Source organism: Marmota marmota, unplaced genomic scaffold, assembly GCF_001458135.2.
Source record: "Marmota marmota marmota unplaced genomic scaffold, marMar, whole genome shotgun sequence".
Taxonomy (NCBI): Eukaryota; Metazoa; Chordata; class Mammalia; order Rodentia; family Sciuridae; genus Marmota; species Marmota marmota.
In genome coordinates, this window is record NW_026000242.1 from 25,674,853 (window position 1) to 25,693,146 (window position 18,294).

The 18,294-nt window shown below is 39.9% G+C and overlaps 1 protein-coding gene across 1 annotated transcript in view; it reads left to right on the forward strand.

Moving 5' to 3' along the window:
- Window positions 1-18,294, forward strand: part of Maml2 (mastermind like transcriptional coactivator 2) — a 326,229-nt gene that overhangs the window by 221,368 nt on the left and 86,567 nt on the right. The window contains exon 2 of the mRNA XM_048795774.1: window positions 1,665-3,281. Coding sequence (XP_048651731.1) covers window positions 1,665-3,281 — 1,617 coding nt within the window. The remainder of the gene's footprint in view (window positions 1-1,664; window positions 3,282-18,294) is intronic.

The window sequence follows — 18,294 nt, forward strand, 5'->3', positions numbered from 1 at the left end:
CTTACTAGCTATGTGACCCTGGACAAGTTACTCTCTAAGCCTTGGTTTCCTTATCTATAAAACAAGGATTATATTACCTATATAATGGGATAGTTGTACAGATTAATGAAAACAAAATAATCATATTTAAAATACTTGGCATAGAATGTATTCTCAGTTAATTTTTCCTTCTTGATTAGGCTACCTACAAATTTTCAGGAGGGTGAGGGTGTGGCTATAAGTGAGAAGGAAAGACGTGGTAGAATTTTCCATCTGGGAAGCATTATACCTCAGGTATTTTATGGTTATCCTGAGCAAACATGAAATAATTAAAGTGGGTCAGCAGCACTGAGAAAGCCACACATTGAATGATAGATTCTCATTTTAGAGACAAATCAACAAGGACCAGCGACCCAGTGATGAATGTTTTATCCTTCTAAGAAATTTATCAGTGTAAGTGTATGGTCCTTAAATCTTTCTCAATAACTTTCAAGTTTCATAAAGAAAATCTAATCACTGAGTTCATGAACTACTTAAACATGTTGCCATTTTGGAGACATGCTCCCTTTCAGAATATAACAAGCCATGCTTTTTCTATAAACTACCGTTTATTGATTCGTTACTACAGCAAGCACTGTGTTAAATTTTATATGCATTACCTCATTATAACTTAAGTGCTTGCCCCCTTTTCCAGATGAGGAAATTGAGGCTCAGGTAAATAAGTTGCCAAGGTTACATGATGTTCAGAGAAAGAATTGGAGTGTGAGTTTGGATTAGTCTGATCCCAGAATCTGAACTCCTGACAACTGTGTGGCACTTCTTCTCAACACCTTGGTTTTAGTTACAAGATTTAGAGACAATCAACAGAAGAAAGGAGTTCCTGAAAAAATGTATACCTAGAGTGTCTCACTGAATAAATGGTAATCTCATGGCTCTGTGTATCCACACAATGTTGCCCCTTCTAGCATGAAGGGGCCAGGGGCAGCAAGCATGGAGACATTCTCAATCTCAGGTAAAATGATTACAATCTGGGAATGGCCAGCATGGAGCAGAGGGACAACTGTGAACAATATGTTTTGTCATATGCCTGAATGCAAAGTGGTGGGATTATAGGAAGAAAATTAGATGCACAACAGATAGAATATCTACTTGGACCTGAGAACTATTCTAATTACCTACTTAGAGGATACTAGTGATGGCAGGATTGAAACTGTGGTGGTGGGGGGGAACTAGAAATTTTGTCAGCTTTAGACCTGTTTGTGTTTTCCCAACTTGGGCAAAAATGTGTGCATGCTGATCACCTGTAGCTTGTGTATGCATGCAGAAGGACTATTTTGGCCTGTTCCAGAAAACAACCGGCTTTAGTGACTAACCTTAGATACTGTGAGTAACTCCTTGTGTATTTGAAGGATTCTTCATCCCTTGGCCTGTGTACCAACCAATCATGGGGGCCACTGTGATCTCTGGCCTAACTGACATGCTCCTTCAGAAACATTTATTTTGTTCTCTTTGTGCTACTGTGAATTTTATTATATTCCAGACTGTGCTTCAATTGTGCTTTTGTTAAAAAATCGCATTCTGTGTGTAAATGAAAAAAAAGGTTTAAATATTAGTTGATCTTGATTTAAAGTATAACTGAATTAATATCTCAATTTTTTCTTTTTCATTCCCCTTCTGTTTTTCAGCTTCAGGGTTCCTTGAAAAGAAAACAGGTAGTTAACCTGTCTCCTGCCAACAGCAAGAGGCCCAATGGCTTTGTTGACAACTCTTTCCTTGATATCAAAAGAATCCGTGTTGGGGAGAATCTCTCTACTGGACAAGGTGGCCTCCAAGTAAATAATGGACAAAATCAAATTATGCCAGGGGCCTTGCCTATGAGTCAGGCACCCCCAAGAAAGATTAGCATACTGCCATCCCACATACATTCTCCTGGCAATGCTTTGTTTAACATGGGCTTAAAAGAAGTGAAGAAAGAGCCAGGAGAGACTTTGTCTTGCAGTAAGCACATGGATGGTCAAATGCCGCAGGAGAATCTTTTTAGTAATAGGTATGGAGATGACCCTGGAGAGCAACTGATGGATCCTGAGCTGCAGGAACTTTTCAATGAACTGACCAACATATCTGTGCCTCCCATGAGTGACCTTGAATTGGAGAACATGATCAATGCCACCATAAAGCAGGACGACCCATTTAACATTGACTTGGGTCAGCAGAGCCAGAGGAGCACGCCCCGACCCTCCTTGCCCATGGAGAAGATGGTGATCAAAAGTGAATACTCACCTGGCCTGACTCAAGGCCCCTCCAGCTCTCCTCAGTTAAGGCCCCCATCAGCTGGCCCTGCATTCTCAATGGCCAATTCTGCCCTCTCCACTTCATCCCCAATTCCTACAGTCCCTCAGAGCCAGGCTCAGCCTCAGACAGTGTCAGGAGCAAATCGGGCCCTGCCAAGCTGGCAGGAAGTATCCCATGCTCAGCAACTCAAACAAATTGCGGCCAATCGTCAACAGCATGCCCGGATGCAGCAGCAACAGCAGCAACAGCAGCAACAGCAGCAGCAGCAGCAGCAGCACCAGCCTACCAACTGGTCAGCCTTGCCCTCTTCTGCTGGACCATCCCCAGGTCCATTTGGGCAAGAGAAAATTCCCAGCCCTTCTTTTGGTCAGCAGCCATTTAGCCCACAGGGCTCCCCTATGTCCGGGGTAGCTGGCAGTAGCAACCAGTCAAAAGTAATGGCTAACTACATTTACAAGGCCAGCCCCTCAACCCAGGGTGGGCATCTGGATGTGCTCAGCCGAAGTTTTATTAACAACCCCCACTCAGCCCTGGAGCCCCGTCATGGCAACACCAAGCCTCTGTTCCATTTTAATTCAGATCAAGCAAACCAGCAGATGCCTTCTGTTTTGCCTTCTCAGAACAAGCCTTCTCTCCTACACTATACCCAGCAGCAGCAGCAGCAGCAGCAGCAACAGCAGCAGAGCTCAATGACAGCTCAGCAGCAGCAGCAGCAGCAACAGCAGCAGCAGCAGCAGCAGCAGCAGAGCTCTATTTCAGCTCAGCAGCAACAGCAGCAACAGCAGCAACAGCAGCAGCAGCAGCAGCAACAGCAGCAGCAGCAGCAACAGCAGCAGCAGCAACAGCAGCAGCAGCAGCAGCAGCAGCCACCATCACAGCCCACCCAACCCTTATCAAGCCAGCCTTTGATGAGGTCACCCTTACCACTTCAGCAAAAGATCCTGCTTCAGAAAATTCAGAATCAGTCCATCACAGGACTGGGCTATCAAGTCTCCCAACAACACAGACAGGTAAGGGCTCTACCACTCCAAACATAGAGTTCCAGAGACCATTTAGCTTGGTCAATATGCTTATGTTGGGGCATTATCAAGACCAAAAGCAGTGGTGGTTTTGATGGGTTCACATGAAGACTTCATGAGCCTATTTCTCATAGGGTGTCTAAGGGCAAGGGCTAATATTTCCTTGTGGAACATTGTTATTGAGATGTATAATGATCAAAGGTTCTTGATTATTAGGAATTGTTCATTATTAAATAAAACAAAAAGTGTTGCTACAAATCTCATGCCTTTCATGACATATCCAGTTGCCAGTCAGATTCTGATATGCTTGATGTTCATTCATCCAACCAGTTAATCAGTCATTGAGTCAATGTCCACTTCCCAAGTGCCTACATGTGTAAGATGTTGTGATTCATGCTGAGTATTAGAACAATGCCAGAAGTGATATTATGAGTATTCAATGACTGGACTATACCTCCACCAACTGACTGTAATATCTTAATGCCCAACCTTCATAATAGATCCTGCCATGAGTGTATTTGGTGCATATGTGCTGATTACCAGCACCAAATGAGACATGATCCCTGTCTACAAACACAGTCAGAAGAGAGTGACAAGCTTTAAAACTATCATTTTAATACTAGATGGGTAAGAGTAATGATAAGAGAACAGAAGTTGGGTATCTTCCCTAGCAAGAGGAAATCAAGGGAGGCTTCTGGAGAAAGTAGTGCCTGAGTTAAGTATTAACTGTGATTGCCTCATGTCCTTTGATTTACATAAAATAGAGATTTACTCTGTCCTGATAGGAACAGCATAAAGAGAGAGCCCTGTGCCTTCAGAGCACATACAGGCAAGTAAGCCCTGATCCCCAAGGAAGAAACTCTTCCTGGAAGGAAGAAAGTTTGAACATTGCTTTGACATATTATTTGACAAGTCTACATTATCTGTCCATGCTCCAACATAGCACATTACAAAGCAATATGTTGGGGTGGTACGATGGAGCTGAGCCTAAGGCCAATAGCATTCTGAGAGTAGTTTCATTGCAGCTGCCCAGAAAAGAATACCATGAACTCCACAGGCTGTGTCCAAACTGACCTTTGCCCTACATATGGGTCAAGAGAAAACTAGATTCAAGGAGGATTCAAAAGCCATGTGCCAAGTAAGACTTTCGGCTCTTAGAGAGTTAAGAAACCTAAACAAACAAACAAACAAACAAACAAAAGAAATTTTAGAATTATTTAAAAACAAACTGTGAAACTGCTTTTTAGTGCTGTAAGAAGGTATTTGATTTGGATGAACACAGGGTCAGATCTTACTCTGACCTGCCTAGCTGTATGCAACTTCAAGCCTCTCAGAACCTGTTTGGACTGCTTCCTCACCTGTAAATAAGAGTGGTAATGGTATCTGCTGGGGTTCTGTTGAGAATGAAATGACATAATTCTTAGCCCAGAGTCTGTAATAAACTGATTATTACTGTGATTATCACGTAGAGATCCATAAATATCAAAATATTGTTTTTAAACAAGGACTATTTTTACATAGGAAAGACACTAGATTAAAGTAATGGGAGAAGAAATTCTATATACACAGTAATATATATTACAGTATATTACTATCTGTAATTCTTTCCCTGTGCAGCAGTGTAAGTATGTAGCAATTTGCACTCCTTGATCCAGACTTCTGACCATACAAATGGAAATTATAAATAAGATAGTAATGAGTTAGCATTTATTGAGTACCTACTCAATATCTGGGTTGACTTTTGTTGCTCTTACTGGCAGTATTTTATCTCACCCATATGAGGAAAGTACCATTATCTCTACCTTATTGATAGGAGACTTGAGGTGCAGAGAGCTTCAGTAATTTTCCCAAGGTTACACAGAAATTAAATAGCAGAGCCAGGATCCTGATGGTCTACTTTAAAGCCTACACTTTCAGCCACTAGGATATAACACTCAGAGGTAGGATTTGTTGAGAAATGAATGAACTCTGTAGACAACTGTGAGGATTCTCAAAAACAAAAAGGGTTTCTCCTTATATTGAGCCCTATTAATATAATCTCCATAGAAGATTAAGACTTTGGGGGATGAAAAAAACCTTATGTCTTTAAACTTCAAAGAGGTTAAAGAAAGAAATTCATAAAAATGTGTGTGATCGTGGACTTTCCTGAGGATAAATATTATGGAACTAACCAAAATTCACAATTTAGAACAGGAAATACACATCATTCGTGTCCCATCAGATATTTTTTGGGAGCCTCCTTGCTACCTCCAATATCCTTTGTCCTGTTTTGGAGCATAGTGTTGATATCAGCAACTGCACACATACTTCTGACCTCTTAGTCTGCATTCAGGCTTCCTAGACACAAGCACAGCAGTGAGTGATGAGGACCAAATCTGCAAACATCTTCCAGGGCCCAAAATCACGTTTCACCTTTTCCAGTGCACATTATGCCAAGAAATTTTTCTTCTCTTCAGGAAGGCCCTTAGAAATTGGTAGAAACAGTAGTATTTCAAGCTAAAGGCCTCTTCTATATAAGCAGGCACTAGCTACGCATTTAATGTTTTATTCCAGCTGTGTAGAACCACATTTTCCCTTCCAGCCCAGTGATTCTGTGTGTGACCCAGAGGTAGTCCTGCATCTGAGTTTAAGAAAATAGACCAGAGCTTTTGAAGGCGTCCAGCTGAAGGCTGTGCACATGCTATTAATGGTGCTGTTGTTTGGTATAGCTACAGAATTTTCTCTAGGGATCTAGAGGACTGCAGCACATTTGATAGATTATTGCCAACACAATAATATTCATCCCATCAGAGTGATTTTTGAAAACAGTCAAAACTGGGTAATGTTGCTTTGGGTCAAAACCGAGGAATAACTATGATACCTCAAGGCTGTGTTTCAAGGGTGGTGTGTGAACTTTGTCTGAAGGCAATAAAGAAAATAAATGAATTGTTTCTCAAGATGATAGTTTTGTTTGTATGTGGTGCTGAAGATCGAACCCGGGCCGCATGCATGCCAGGCGAGCGCGCTACCGCTTGAGCCACATCCCAGCCCCTCAAGATGATAGTTTTGAGAAGCAATTTTTGTGTACATATTTCTACGGTTTTTCTGATTCTTATTGTCTCATCCAGCATATTGCCAACTGTTCTTAACTTAGAATAGTTTTAACATTGCCATCTATACTAAACAATAAGGACGTGTATTCTTTCGCCAGAACAGCTAAATCTCTGTGACTCATGACCAAAGTCATAGGAAGAAAGGATTGGGAATTAGATAACTATTACATTTGTCAACCAAAGCATCTTACATGAAAATACTAGTCAAGTGATTTTTTTTTCTGCTTGTCATACTCATTTTTCATCAAACATGAGAATATTTACTATGGGATTTGCTAACTAGAGCCCTGTAGTCTTGGAAATGGTAGAAATCTTGATTCTCTGCTACCAAATGTTAGGTTGAATTTGTTGATCAATTGCTTGCAGTTGACTCAGTAGATGACACAAAGGGGGTCTTTCTTTTAGAACTCTAAACTCAGGCAGATCCAGGCACAGGCTGAGAGCATTTGGGGGAGTCCCCAGACCCATCTTCCTTACCTGTGTACCCACCTTTGTCTCCTTGATATGAACAATGCCTGAGGTGTGAGTGCACCGTGATCAAATTGTTGGATGTAACCTTATTGCTCCATGGCTTTACTGGGAGAACACATGGCATTGGTGTTTTACAAAACATTTTCAGTGGACTCTTGTCTTGCTGATATTTTGAGGCTTAGCCAATAGAGATACCTCCTGGTTATAGTTTTCTTCTCTTCCCAATTTGAGGGTCATGAGAAAGGACAACACAGTGATATAATATATGCATTGCTGATTTTCTTCATGTCACTGAACACTTGATGAAGTGTGAGAGTTGTTGGTTGATCAGGGCTCATGAGGGTTCAATTCAAGTCCTTACCTCTTGACAAAAAAGTGATATTTTCCACAGCTATATAATTAGTCACTTAAAAGTGTGAATCTTTTCTAACATTAGATCTATGCAACTCAAGCAGATTCTGTATTCATTTTAGAATCCTTCCATGTCTGAAACTTCTGGGAAGGAAGGCAGCCAGTGAATGGATGGTTTGTTATGACTGAAACATGAATTTGTACATTTTCTCCTTAGTTTAAAGCCAAGCTCCCCAATCATATGTTATGAACCTCACCCCAGCCTCTCTACCCAGCCAAGCTGATTCTTCTTTACTTGATTCAACCTTGGGATAAATTCAGCAAGTGTCCTAATGTCCTCTTCTCCCTCTTCTTTAAAGTAATACTGCATATCTGCTATTAAAGATGAACACTCAGGAAATTGTTTTCAAACATGCCTGAGTGGTGGTGGAAGGAATCACTTTAGCTCACATATACTGACAGTACTTCTAAATCTTTATTATTGTCTGATGAAAGTGCCAGAGACAGAAGGCAGAAACCTTGTATTACTAAAATTCCCATTTGAATAGGAAAATCTGGAATTCAGTGCTTTGCAATAATGTAACATCCAAGCCAGGCCATTGCTGGAGCTAGAGTTTGGCTGAAGGTCATTCACTTAAGCTAGTGCCAGGGTTCTGCTTTAGAGGCCTGAACAAGGTTAGAGGAAGTCAGGAGCAGGGAAGGAGCGAGACAAAACCAAGCCAAAGTCCTACAGAGGCTAGAAAACAGGATATTCAAGACCCAAGAATGAGGCCAAAGGATGGTGGCAAACTTCTGTTCAAAGGCAAAAGTAAATAACATGAAATCTAGAGTGAAGTTGGGATAGAGACCCAAGAGAGATCCAAGGGTCCCTGCAAGTGACTCCTGACCATTTGGTGACCTCTATCATGACTCACCTTGGCTGGGTCTTGGCAAGAGTGGAAAAGGTTGACAACAAGCACATTGTGGGATGTGTCAGGCCAGGATATTTCATCATTTGTCTTCTAAGTTTACAAGGGAAAAAAAAATTTGGTTTTAATACTCCATGACACTGATGGACACAGGATGCAGTGAGTTTCCAGATACACAGATTCATATCATTGGTGCTAAAAAATGTTTATTGGAAAAATCAGCAGGAGGGTTTTTGTTGTTTTGTTTTAACATTAGCACCCACTCTGTGCTGGGTACAAATAACCCAAATGATAGATATTCTCATCTTTACAGGCAAAGACATGAAGCCCAGAAAGGTCAAATTACTCATTCAGAGTTACAGTTAATAATTGGCCTGATTTTAAAATCTAGGGCTGTCTACATACTATGCTGCCTAAGTTAAGAAAATTGGTAGAAGAGGTTTGGATTGTGCTGTGTGTGTGTGTGTGTGTGTGTGAGAGAGAGAGAGAGAGATGGGGGGGGGTTGAAATTCTACTATTCTCTACATTCCTAGGCAAAAACAGTATTTGTGGTACCATTTAAATGAATTCTGCTGTGGAAAGAGATTTTCAGTCAAATTCACTGAATTTGTTTATCTGATCTCTAAGCTTCCTGGTCTGCATTACTAGGAGCAATGAACTAAAGATTCCAGGCTAAATTGAGGTCTTCCTTGCTTTTAACTCTGGCAGTAGCTTTAAACACATTCATTCATTCAAAAAAAAAAATTTTTTTTGAACGCCTGCTCTGTGACAGGCACATTTTGGGTACTGATGCTACAACTGAGAACAAAGAAGAAGTTTTGGTGAAGCAACGGGAAGCATAAAAATTTTAAAGTTTTAAAAAAATTAAATAATCAGCATTTCTAAATTGAGCTATTTTTATCATATTGCAGGCTAATATAGCAATATTCTGTTGCTAGACTAATTTACTGGTGGGCTTTTTATACCTCTTATCTTAGATGAAAATTAAAAAATAAAAAACAATCAAGGAAGAGGGCATAAAATTTAGTTTTTAAAGCAAAATATTCTGGAGTTTTATTAGATTTTTTAATGATAAAATATTGTTTATTATCTTTTTTAACATCAAGCATTAGGATTTAAGAACTCATTCAAAGTCACTTTCATTTCCTCAGTAGGGTAAATCCCTAATTCTTGCAATCATTCATTCATATGATGAAAGTGTATTAAGCTCCTACAATGTGTTGGAAACTGGAGAATCAACATTAAATGACCCCATTTGTACCCACTTAATCTAAAAAATTGAGAAGACACGGTACTTTACCTTAATGAGCTTTCCTCCTGAAGGAGGTATCTGTCCTGCTTAGATTCCCATTGTATGTGTACTCTATACTGTCCTGATCCTTAACAACCCAATATAGAATAGCAAAAATCACAGAGGCATTTTCCCTAAGTCAACAAGTTCAATTTGTAAACATGCTGTTTTAACCTTTTACAGAGTAGAACTCTATTTGCTAGGTATTCTACTTTTCCCTCTTATTTTATTTTGGCATTCTAGCTCAAAGCACAATGAAGTTAATTAATTAAAGTAACAACTCCTGTATCCTTCAATAAAGAAATAAACACAATAACAGGAAGAACATGTTAGCCTTAGGATCCTAATACATAGAGTTCAACTCCACAGTCAGGGAAATGGCTTCTATTCTCATTCCAAGGTCTTTGTGTGTCACATCCATCAATAAGAGCTATGCATTTAAAGCATTAGTGTGTAATTTAGCCTGTTGAATACCAAGTTTCCAACTAGGGAAAGACAGGGTATAGGGTTAAGAAATGGATTTGATCCTGGAGCTGGAAATGAAAGAGGGTTAATGGAAAATCTGACAGATATTTAACTGTAATGTGCATTAATGTAGGTGACTCAAATAATCCCCTTTGCACCCATTCTAATTAGTTTTGCCTTTTCCAGGCAGTTCTTATTGGTTTGGTAGAAGAGGGAAGTGGTTTCCTTTGGCGAAATGGAAGGAAGGAAAAAGCAGTTTAGTCAGTGCACTAATCGGTAAATTTGCACATTAATGGTTAAAGTCAGGCGCAAAGCCTTGAGATTCAGAAGGTGTTTACTTTAAGGAGTTTTAGGTCTGAAACAAAAGAATGTACAAATGTTTAGACTGCTAGCATCGACAGATGTAATGTGAGTGAATCATCTTACTCTTCTACATTGTGGTTTAAGCAGGGAAGATCCAACTTACACACACACACACACACACACACACACACACACACACGTGGGGGCAGCTCTCTGGATACTAATTAGAGAACCCTGGCTGAATATTTGCATTTGATGCAATGAATCTGAGCAATAAAACGATGCCCTATTCTCCAAGCAATAAATTGAATTGAGCAGAATAGAGGGAAGCCAAGACTGCTTTCCTGTGCATCCTGCAAAATCAAATGTTTAAGGTCTCCCAGGATGAAAGAAGAGGGTGGCTGAGTTTATCTTTCTTTCTTCTTCTAATTCCTCCTCCCTGAATCACAAACGTTTCCCACAGTTTGTGTTTCACAGGAGCTTAAGTTCAACTCCACCTTTAGAAAAGGAACTTCACAAACAGGGAATTGTCTTGGCTCTCCTTTATTTTGTTTATTTACTTTTTTCCTTTCTTCTTTTTTATGGTATTAGGGATCGAACCCTGGGCATTGAGTAATGTTAGGCAAGACAAGGCAGGTGTTTTTTATTTGTTTGTTTTTTGTTGTCATTGTTTTGTTCTGTTTTTAGTTGAAGAGGGACACAATACCTTTTTCTTTCTCCTTCCTTCCTTCCTTCCTTCCTTCCTTCCTTCCTTCCTTCCTTCCTTCCTTCCTTCCTTCCTTCCTTCCTTCCTTCCTTCCTTCCTTTCGTTCTTTTCATTAGGATCAAACCCAGTGCCTCACACATGCTAGGCAAGTGCTGTACTACTGAGCCACAACTCCAGCCCAAGGCAGGTGTTCTTTTACTGAGTTACATTCCCATCCCTTTTTTAAAACTTTATTTTGAGAGAGGGTCTTGCTGTTGCCTAGGCTCACCTCAGACTTAGTTAGGATCCTCCTGTCTCAGGCTCCAGAGTAACTGGAATTACAGGTCGGTGCTTCTTGGAAGTCCACAGGTATACAGGTCTGTGTGAGGTAAGCACAGGAGTGTGTGTGCCTCACATTCTGGACTTTGGCTCACATCTCTATTGTCTCTGGGTCTTCAGTAGTTCTCTTCTTGGTGCCACCCCCCCTCTTCTTTCACTGTTGTTTCTACAGACTGATTTTGAAGTAGCCTCTTTTCTCTGAACTTGAGGTCTGTTCCATGGCAAGCCTGGAAAGGGGCAGGGCAGGGACACAGAACTGCTGGAGCTGTTATTGACAATAAGGATGAAGACACATTTCCTGGAAGAGGATCCATGTTGAGGAGACTCATGAGACTAATGAGCTGGCCGGCTCATCTCATGTCCCACAAGCCTCTGGCACAGATTCATGAATGCTGAATGGGCATGCCCGTGGGCAGAACACATCCAGAAAGCTTCTGACCATTGTCCCTTCTTGCTCAGGTGCTTGCTAATTGGTTTTCCTCCTTCAGGTCCTGCCAATGTGCGACCAGAGTGAGCATTCCTAAACAGGAATTTGATCATGTCAGCTGCTTAAACCTTTAAATGGTCTTCATTTTCCCAGGATAAATTCTAACTCCTTATGTAGTTTATAAAGCTCTATATGATCTAGCTGTTGCCAAACATACGATTTATGTATTTCATTCCCAACTTTCTCCTTTTCTGACTCCCACTCATCCACACAGCTTTCCCCCAAACTCATACACACTCTGCTCTCAGTTCCCTCCGTAATAAATGTCCTCTAATTCTTGAAAGCTACAATGCTCTCTTCCACATGCCCCACCCCTGTCTCCACATGTACTGTTCCTTCGGCCTAGAACACTCTTCTGCTCTACTTTTTCTGGCTAACCTAGTCTTAATGTATCTTAGCTAAGACTGCAGTTATTTCCTCTAAAAGGTTTCCCTGACCTTCAGATATGGGTTAGCTCCCAACTTATTGGCTCTGGGAGCTCCCTCTCCTTCCTCTCTTGAAGTATGTGTCATTTCTCACATAATTTCATTCCTGAGTGTATTTTCCCCAACTAGATGCAGGCTACTTGAAGAGGGGGATGTGTCTGTCTTGATCACCATTATATTCCAATCACTAGCCCTCTACTATGTTCTAGGGACCCAAAACATATTTGTCAGACTTATACCACTGGCCCTTGATTCTTGTCCCTGTTCCAGGGGTTTGAGAACATCAAAACAATACTCCTTCTTCCTCTTCCTCAGAAGGAAAACAGGAGCTGGCACTTCCACCTCCCTTCACACCAATTCCACCATGTCTGCCTTTAAAGCACCACTTGCCCAAGGATCTGCAGTCCTAGTTCTTCCAGTTCCTATTGTCAGAGCTGGAAGCAAGACACTTCCATCTCAGATGCCCCCTTGGCTTAACCTGTGGGTGGGAATTCTGAAGAGGCATTTTTAATGGAGGTTGAACTGATCTATAACCTGAGGAATCATATGGATAAGGGACAACCAGGAGTTTTATCAGGGATATTTTAAGTAATTATTTTCCATTATCCTGAAGGCAATGGAAAGTTGTAGAAAAAAAATACCTGTTGTTTTTTTGACAGAGGAATAACTTGTATCTAACACAAGGTAGTTGCTGAATTCATACATACTGAATACTATTGAATCAGATTTTCTCTCTAGAAAAGTTGTTCTAGTTGCAGTATAGAGATTTATAGAGCCCCTCTTAAGGGGCTCAGGCCAGAGACAAGAGGACCTTTAAATATATATAAAATATATCATATAGATCATTATATAATATATATATATATATATATATATATATATATATATATATATATATTCTCAAGAACATTTAGAGATTTTGAAGTGCAGTTTCTTTGGGCCATGGGAGGAACCTCATAGAATCTTTGAGGATTAGCCCATTCTTACATCTTGCTTCTCTGGCCAACATTGTTCCCAGAAGATTGTTTCCATCAATTCTTATCTCTTTTTATCTACACTCTTCCTTTCTATCTTCAAACATGTCAAATCCCCAACATCCTTCAAAAGCAACTTTCCATCAACTCTCTACTTCTTTGAATTAGGCTCAGAACCTCAGTGATCAACATAAGGCTTAGAACCTCAGTGATCAACATAAGTTCTGTCTCTTCTCCCAGGGGCAGTTTCTGGTATACTGCATGACCATCCATGTTCCACTTCTTTTCCATCTCTGCTCCCGACACACACATGCTCTGACTATTGTAATCCTTCCTTCAACCTCCTTCTCTTCAGTTACCTTTTATCTTCCCAATAATGTTGGGACAGTGTGCTGAAGCACCTCTGCCTTGCTGCATTCTCCTTGGGGCTAAAGCCAGCAGCTGGGGTTACTGCTATCTCTGATGCTTTTGCCAGGCCTCCTTCCTAGAATTGCAACTTACCCAAGATTCAGCCATTCCTTGGGGTCCAACTCCGAAGTATCACCTCTCCTTTTGGCCAAGCACTGCTGGATTCCATCTTTTCCACCATCTAGGTCAGTGCTGTGTGGGTCTTGGAGCCTCTGGACATTTACCGCCTCTATCCCTTCTTTGAGTGCCTGAGTGCCCATAGGTTCTGCAGCCACCTCTCCTCAAGCTTTGAAGCAGGCAGCATTTTTTTCCTTCCTTAGTGTCCACAGCATAGTGCAGAGATTTCATTTAGTTCAGGTCTTATCATATGTTATTATGATTTTTTTAAGGTCTCTGGTCTAACCAAATTATGAACTCCTAAAGAGTTGGACCAGGGGATTTCTTATGCCTCTTTCTTAATTCATAAAACATTCTCTATTTATTATTGTATCCACTATTTTATACCTTACATGGTAGAAAGTTAAGTCCATACCTTAACCTCTATACTGGACTTCAAGCTCCTTGAGACCAGGGTCTTTAGTAATTCATTTTTTCTTTTCATCCTCCATGGACTAACAAGATTATCTGACAGAAAAAAATATCAACAAATGGACAAATGAGGAGAAGAGGGAAGGCAAATGAAAGAAGTTGTGGTGTGTGTGCGTTTTCCTACATGGTCTCAAAATCAAAGTAAATTAAATGAGTTTAAATAATTTCTGATATCAGTCTAAATATAAAATGGGTGCATTTGAGAATTTACACATTACTTCCAAAATGTTGTGAGCATCTTAACAATCATATGACTTTGACTAAGTTATTTAAATTCCCTGAGACCAACTGTGTTATCTGTAAAGTGAAAATGATAACACCTATTTTACAGAATTGTTGAAATTTTTCCGTGAAATAACCCTATGAGGCATTCAACAAATACAAGGTCAGCACTTTATAGGCAATTCCCAAATGTTAGCTTGCTTCTCCTTGCAAAGTAACAACTTTCCAATGAAACAATACAAACTAAATGCCAGCAGACACCTGCAATGGGTATTTTCAAAACACCCTACCTCTAACTCTTGTGTTTCTAGGCAACTAAGGCAAAAAGAAGTCCTGTGGGGATATAGATGTTTTGTTTTGTTAAATACAGAAGTAAGCATGCAGGTTCATCTATGAGAGGCAAACATTTTCCTGGAAATGAATTCAATGGTACATTTATCATTGGAAGAATTAGGTCACATAAGGGACTCCATCTTCCATTGGAAATTTTGCAAAGACACTGGCATCATTTACTTTGATGTTTCTGTTAGTAAGCCGGATTATAAAGTCTGAGGTCAAAATCTTAGACTTTAATTCTAAGTAGTCTTTTATCTGGAAAGCTGAGATAATGTAGTTACAAATACAGTGTTTTCTAAAGACCACTTCAGTGTTTTTCACACTTGGCTTTAGCCAAGCACTACTTTCCTACCCCTAGTTTACCTTTTCTGATTTTCCTGTGGCACCTCCCACCTACCCAGGAACAGGATTTATTGACCTCATAACAATGCATAATTAAAATGCCTGTTACATTGCCTAGCTGAAATATCAGCTGTCTGGAATGAATTTCTGATGAACCCATGCATTGTGTGAGACGAATTAGACCTGATGAATGCCTACCTCAGAATCAGATTTTAGGGAGGACTTTCTAAAACCTCTCGATGTGCTCTAATTATACACCCCCTCCCCATACAGCTCTCTCTCCAGGCCAAAGTCATTCAAAATCATCATGAAAAAATTCAGCAATTAGCATATTACTTATTGCTTGAAAATATTTGAGCACTGCCTATATGTAGCAAGCTGTTATAAGAATTGTAATATATGAGCTTTATTGTGTGGGAGCAGCACCAGAATTAGACACACATGAAGTCTGGACCCCAACTTGTTGCTAAGTATTTTACTACTAGTCCTCAGGCCTGGTCTACTTTATTTGTTACCATTTAAAAATGTAAAATCAAAATACATTTATGATTCAAAATGCAATTAATCTCTTTTTTAATTTGGATTTTTATTTTTATCAAAGTAACACATGCACATAATTTTAAAAGATGATGCTATATGTGGAAGCAATTCCCTGACCCCTCTTCCCTTACTCTTCTTAGTCTCTGGTAGAATTTACTTTCTTCATTATAAGTTGGTTCTTAATGGTTTTTACCATTGTATTTCTAAATGCCTATCATACCTGTGATCTCTTGATTTATTAATTTTAGGCAAGATCTAATACATCTTATTATAGTACATGAAGATTTTAGTTCTCTTTCCAACTTTCTCCTTCTCCCTTTTCATCAATATATCTAGTTAGATTTAAAAATTCACTTCAGTCCATATCAGTGCTCTAAGAATTGATGAAAAGATAAATAATATTTACTGCTGAGATAGGCTGTCTACTGTAATTATAACTCCTATCCAGGAGTTCAGTGTTTAATTTTTTTTTTCACATGTGAAGTTTCTTTGACTTGCCTGCTAAGTTTTCTCTTACCATCTAACAGCTTTGCAAAACATCCCTCAATACATGCTTCACTCTGATTCCTCTAGGCCATCTCTGTTCCATTTCTCTTCCAGGAGTCATCTCCTCAGGATTCCCCATTCTTCATTCTCTGACTTCATTCTCTGAACCTCCTCACTCCTATTCTATAAGGGAGTCCTTATTTTTTTATTGTCTTTTATTTCTCTGTTTATTTACACTCTCATTTGGGTGGACTAGTTTTGCTGGTGGCTTCCTGAAAGGGTGTGCGGAACGCAAAGTGTTAAAACCTTCAGAGGGGGCTGGGGATGAGACTTAAGCGGTAGTGTGCTCACCTGGCCTGCTCGGGGCGCTGAGTTCAATCCTCAGCACCACATAAAATAAAATAAAGATGTGTCCACCAAAAACTAGAAAATAAATATTTAAAAAAATTCTTTCTCTCTCTAAAAAAAAACAACAACAACAACAACAAAAAACCTTCAGGGGGCGAAGTGGTAGAGCATTTGCCTAGAATGCCCAAAGCCAGTGTTCAGCTCCTGGCACTGGGGGGAAGGGGTAGGAGAATATATATATATACATGTATATATACATATACACACACACACAGACACATATATACACATACACATGTATATAAACTCATTTGAGGTGATAAGGAAAAATAAGCATTAAAAATTATCTTTTTAACATAAAAAGAGTGCTAATAGTTTGGTTGGTGTCACAGAGTAAACAAAGAATGGATGAGACAGGAACCCTCATTGAGCACCTACTATAGATCCAGTGCTTTCTCCATCACATTCCTAAGAAATAGGAATAATTGTCTCCTCTTTACAAATGAGGAAGTTGAGAACAGTGTGGTTTGGAAATTTGTTTAAGGTCACACAGCTAGCAGATAGTAGAACTGGAATTCAAACCCTTGTGTGTGAAAGCATGCATGCATAATCCTATAATCCTTGCCCTCAAGGAGTTTGCTCAATCTTTAACCCGGTATCAAATGATTATTATTCTATGGCTCACTTTTCCTTTTTTGCAATGTGTGTGTATGTGTAAAACTTAATTTTGGTTAATGCAACATCTGTTTTTGTAGTCCTCATACATTGAGTTTTATTATCATATTTTTCCATGAACTTCTGGAACAGTTATTTCAAAGGAGGTTTCAGTTCTTTAACCCCCCTATTTCCCAGGCAGTGAGCAGTTACAATCTGATCTGGTTATAACTGAAAATATGCTAGTGGTTTTGCCCTTCTCCCTGGTGGCTTTTGGTTTTTATGCCAGTCAGTTCATTTGCTGACATTTATCACATTTAGCTCCTGCCTAAGGGACATCCAGTGTTATTGGTGGGGAATTAACAGAGTAGAAGAAATGGTGCATAGTTCTGGCCGAGTACTCTATCAGCAGCATGTTACTCCAAGCTCCCGTTCCTTCAAATATGAACTGGAATGCTTCACAGAAATAAAGCAGAAGAGTAAATATAAGCGGAAGAAACATAGGAAAGGATTTAAAATGAAGGAAGGAAGACAGTATTATTGGTCTGGTTGTTGTTGTTGTTAGTGGATAAGTTGATGGTAGTTCTAATGTGCAAGCTAATTAGTACCACTGGGTGTGTTTCATTCCTGAGGGCACAGTTGAAGCCTCGCCTACTGGTCTTGACACTTCAGCCCCGCCTCTCTTTACACAAGGGAAGCTGCTTGGACAAAACAAGGGGACAGCTCTCTGTGCATACTCATAGCACTGTCCTCTGGCAGCATCCTGGTTGCTGCTCAAGTATTAATTGCTCTCAGAGGCAGAAATGCTTTCATACAATTAGACATTAGAAGCAGTTACTTGCTTTCTGAACAGTCTCTGCTTTTGAAAATGTTGGGTTCCAGCAGTTCATTTGTAATTTGGTTGTTTGGCACACCTTGTGCTTTTTTTTTTCCATAGGAACATTAAAAAAAAAAAAAAAAGACTTGTTCAGTGTACATTGATTGAGCCAGGCACAGTGGGAGAATCAGGAATACAATCTAATTAGTGGAATAGAGAATTACACGGCAAGAGACAAATATATGTCCCAGATGAGCACTTTGCTATGAAAACCCCAGAAAAGGAGCATCTTCCTCATTCTGACTCCAGATTCTAAATATAGAGACTAGCATTTTCAGCTTCACCTTCCTGGAAGAGAAAGCAAGGCTCCAGACCAAAGGAACGGGCAAAAGGAGATTAGCCAGAATGAGGCTAGTGAAGGAGCATAGAGCTTTTCATTTCCAGTGGTCTTTACTGAATGGACATTTGTACC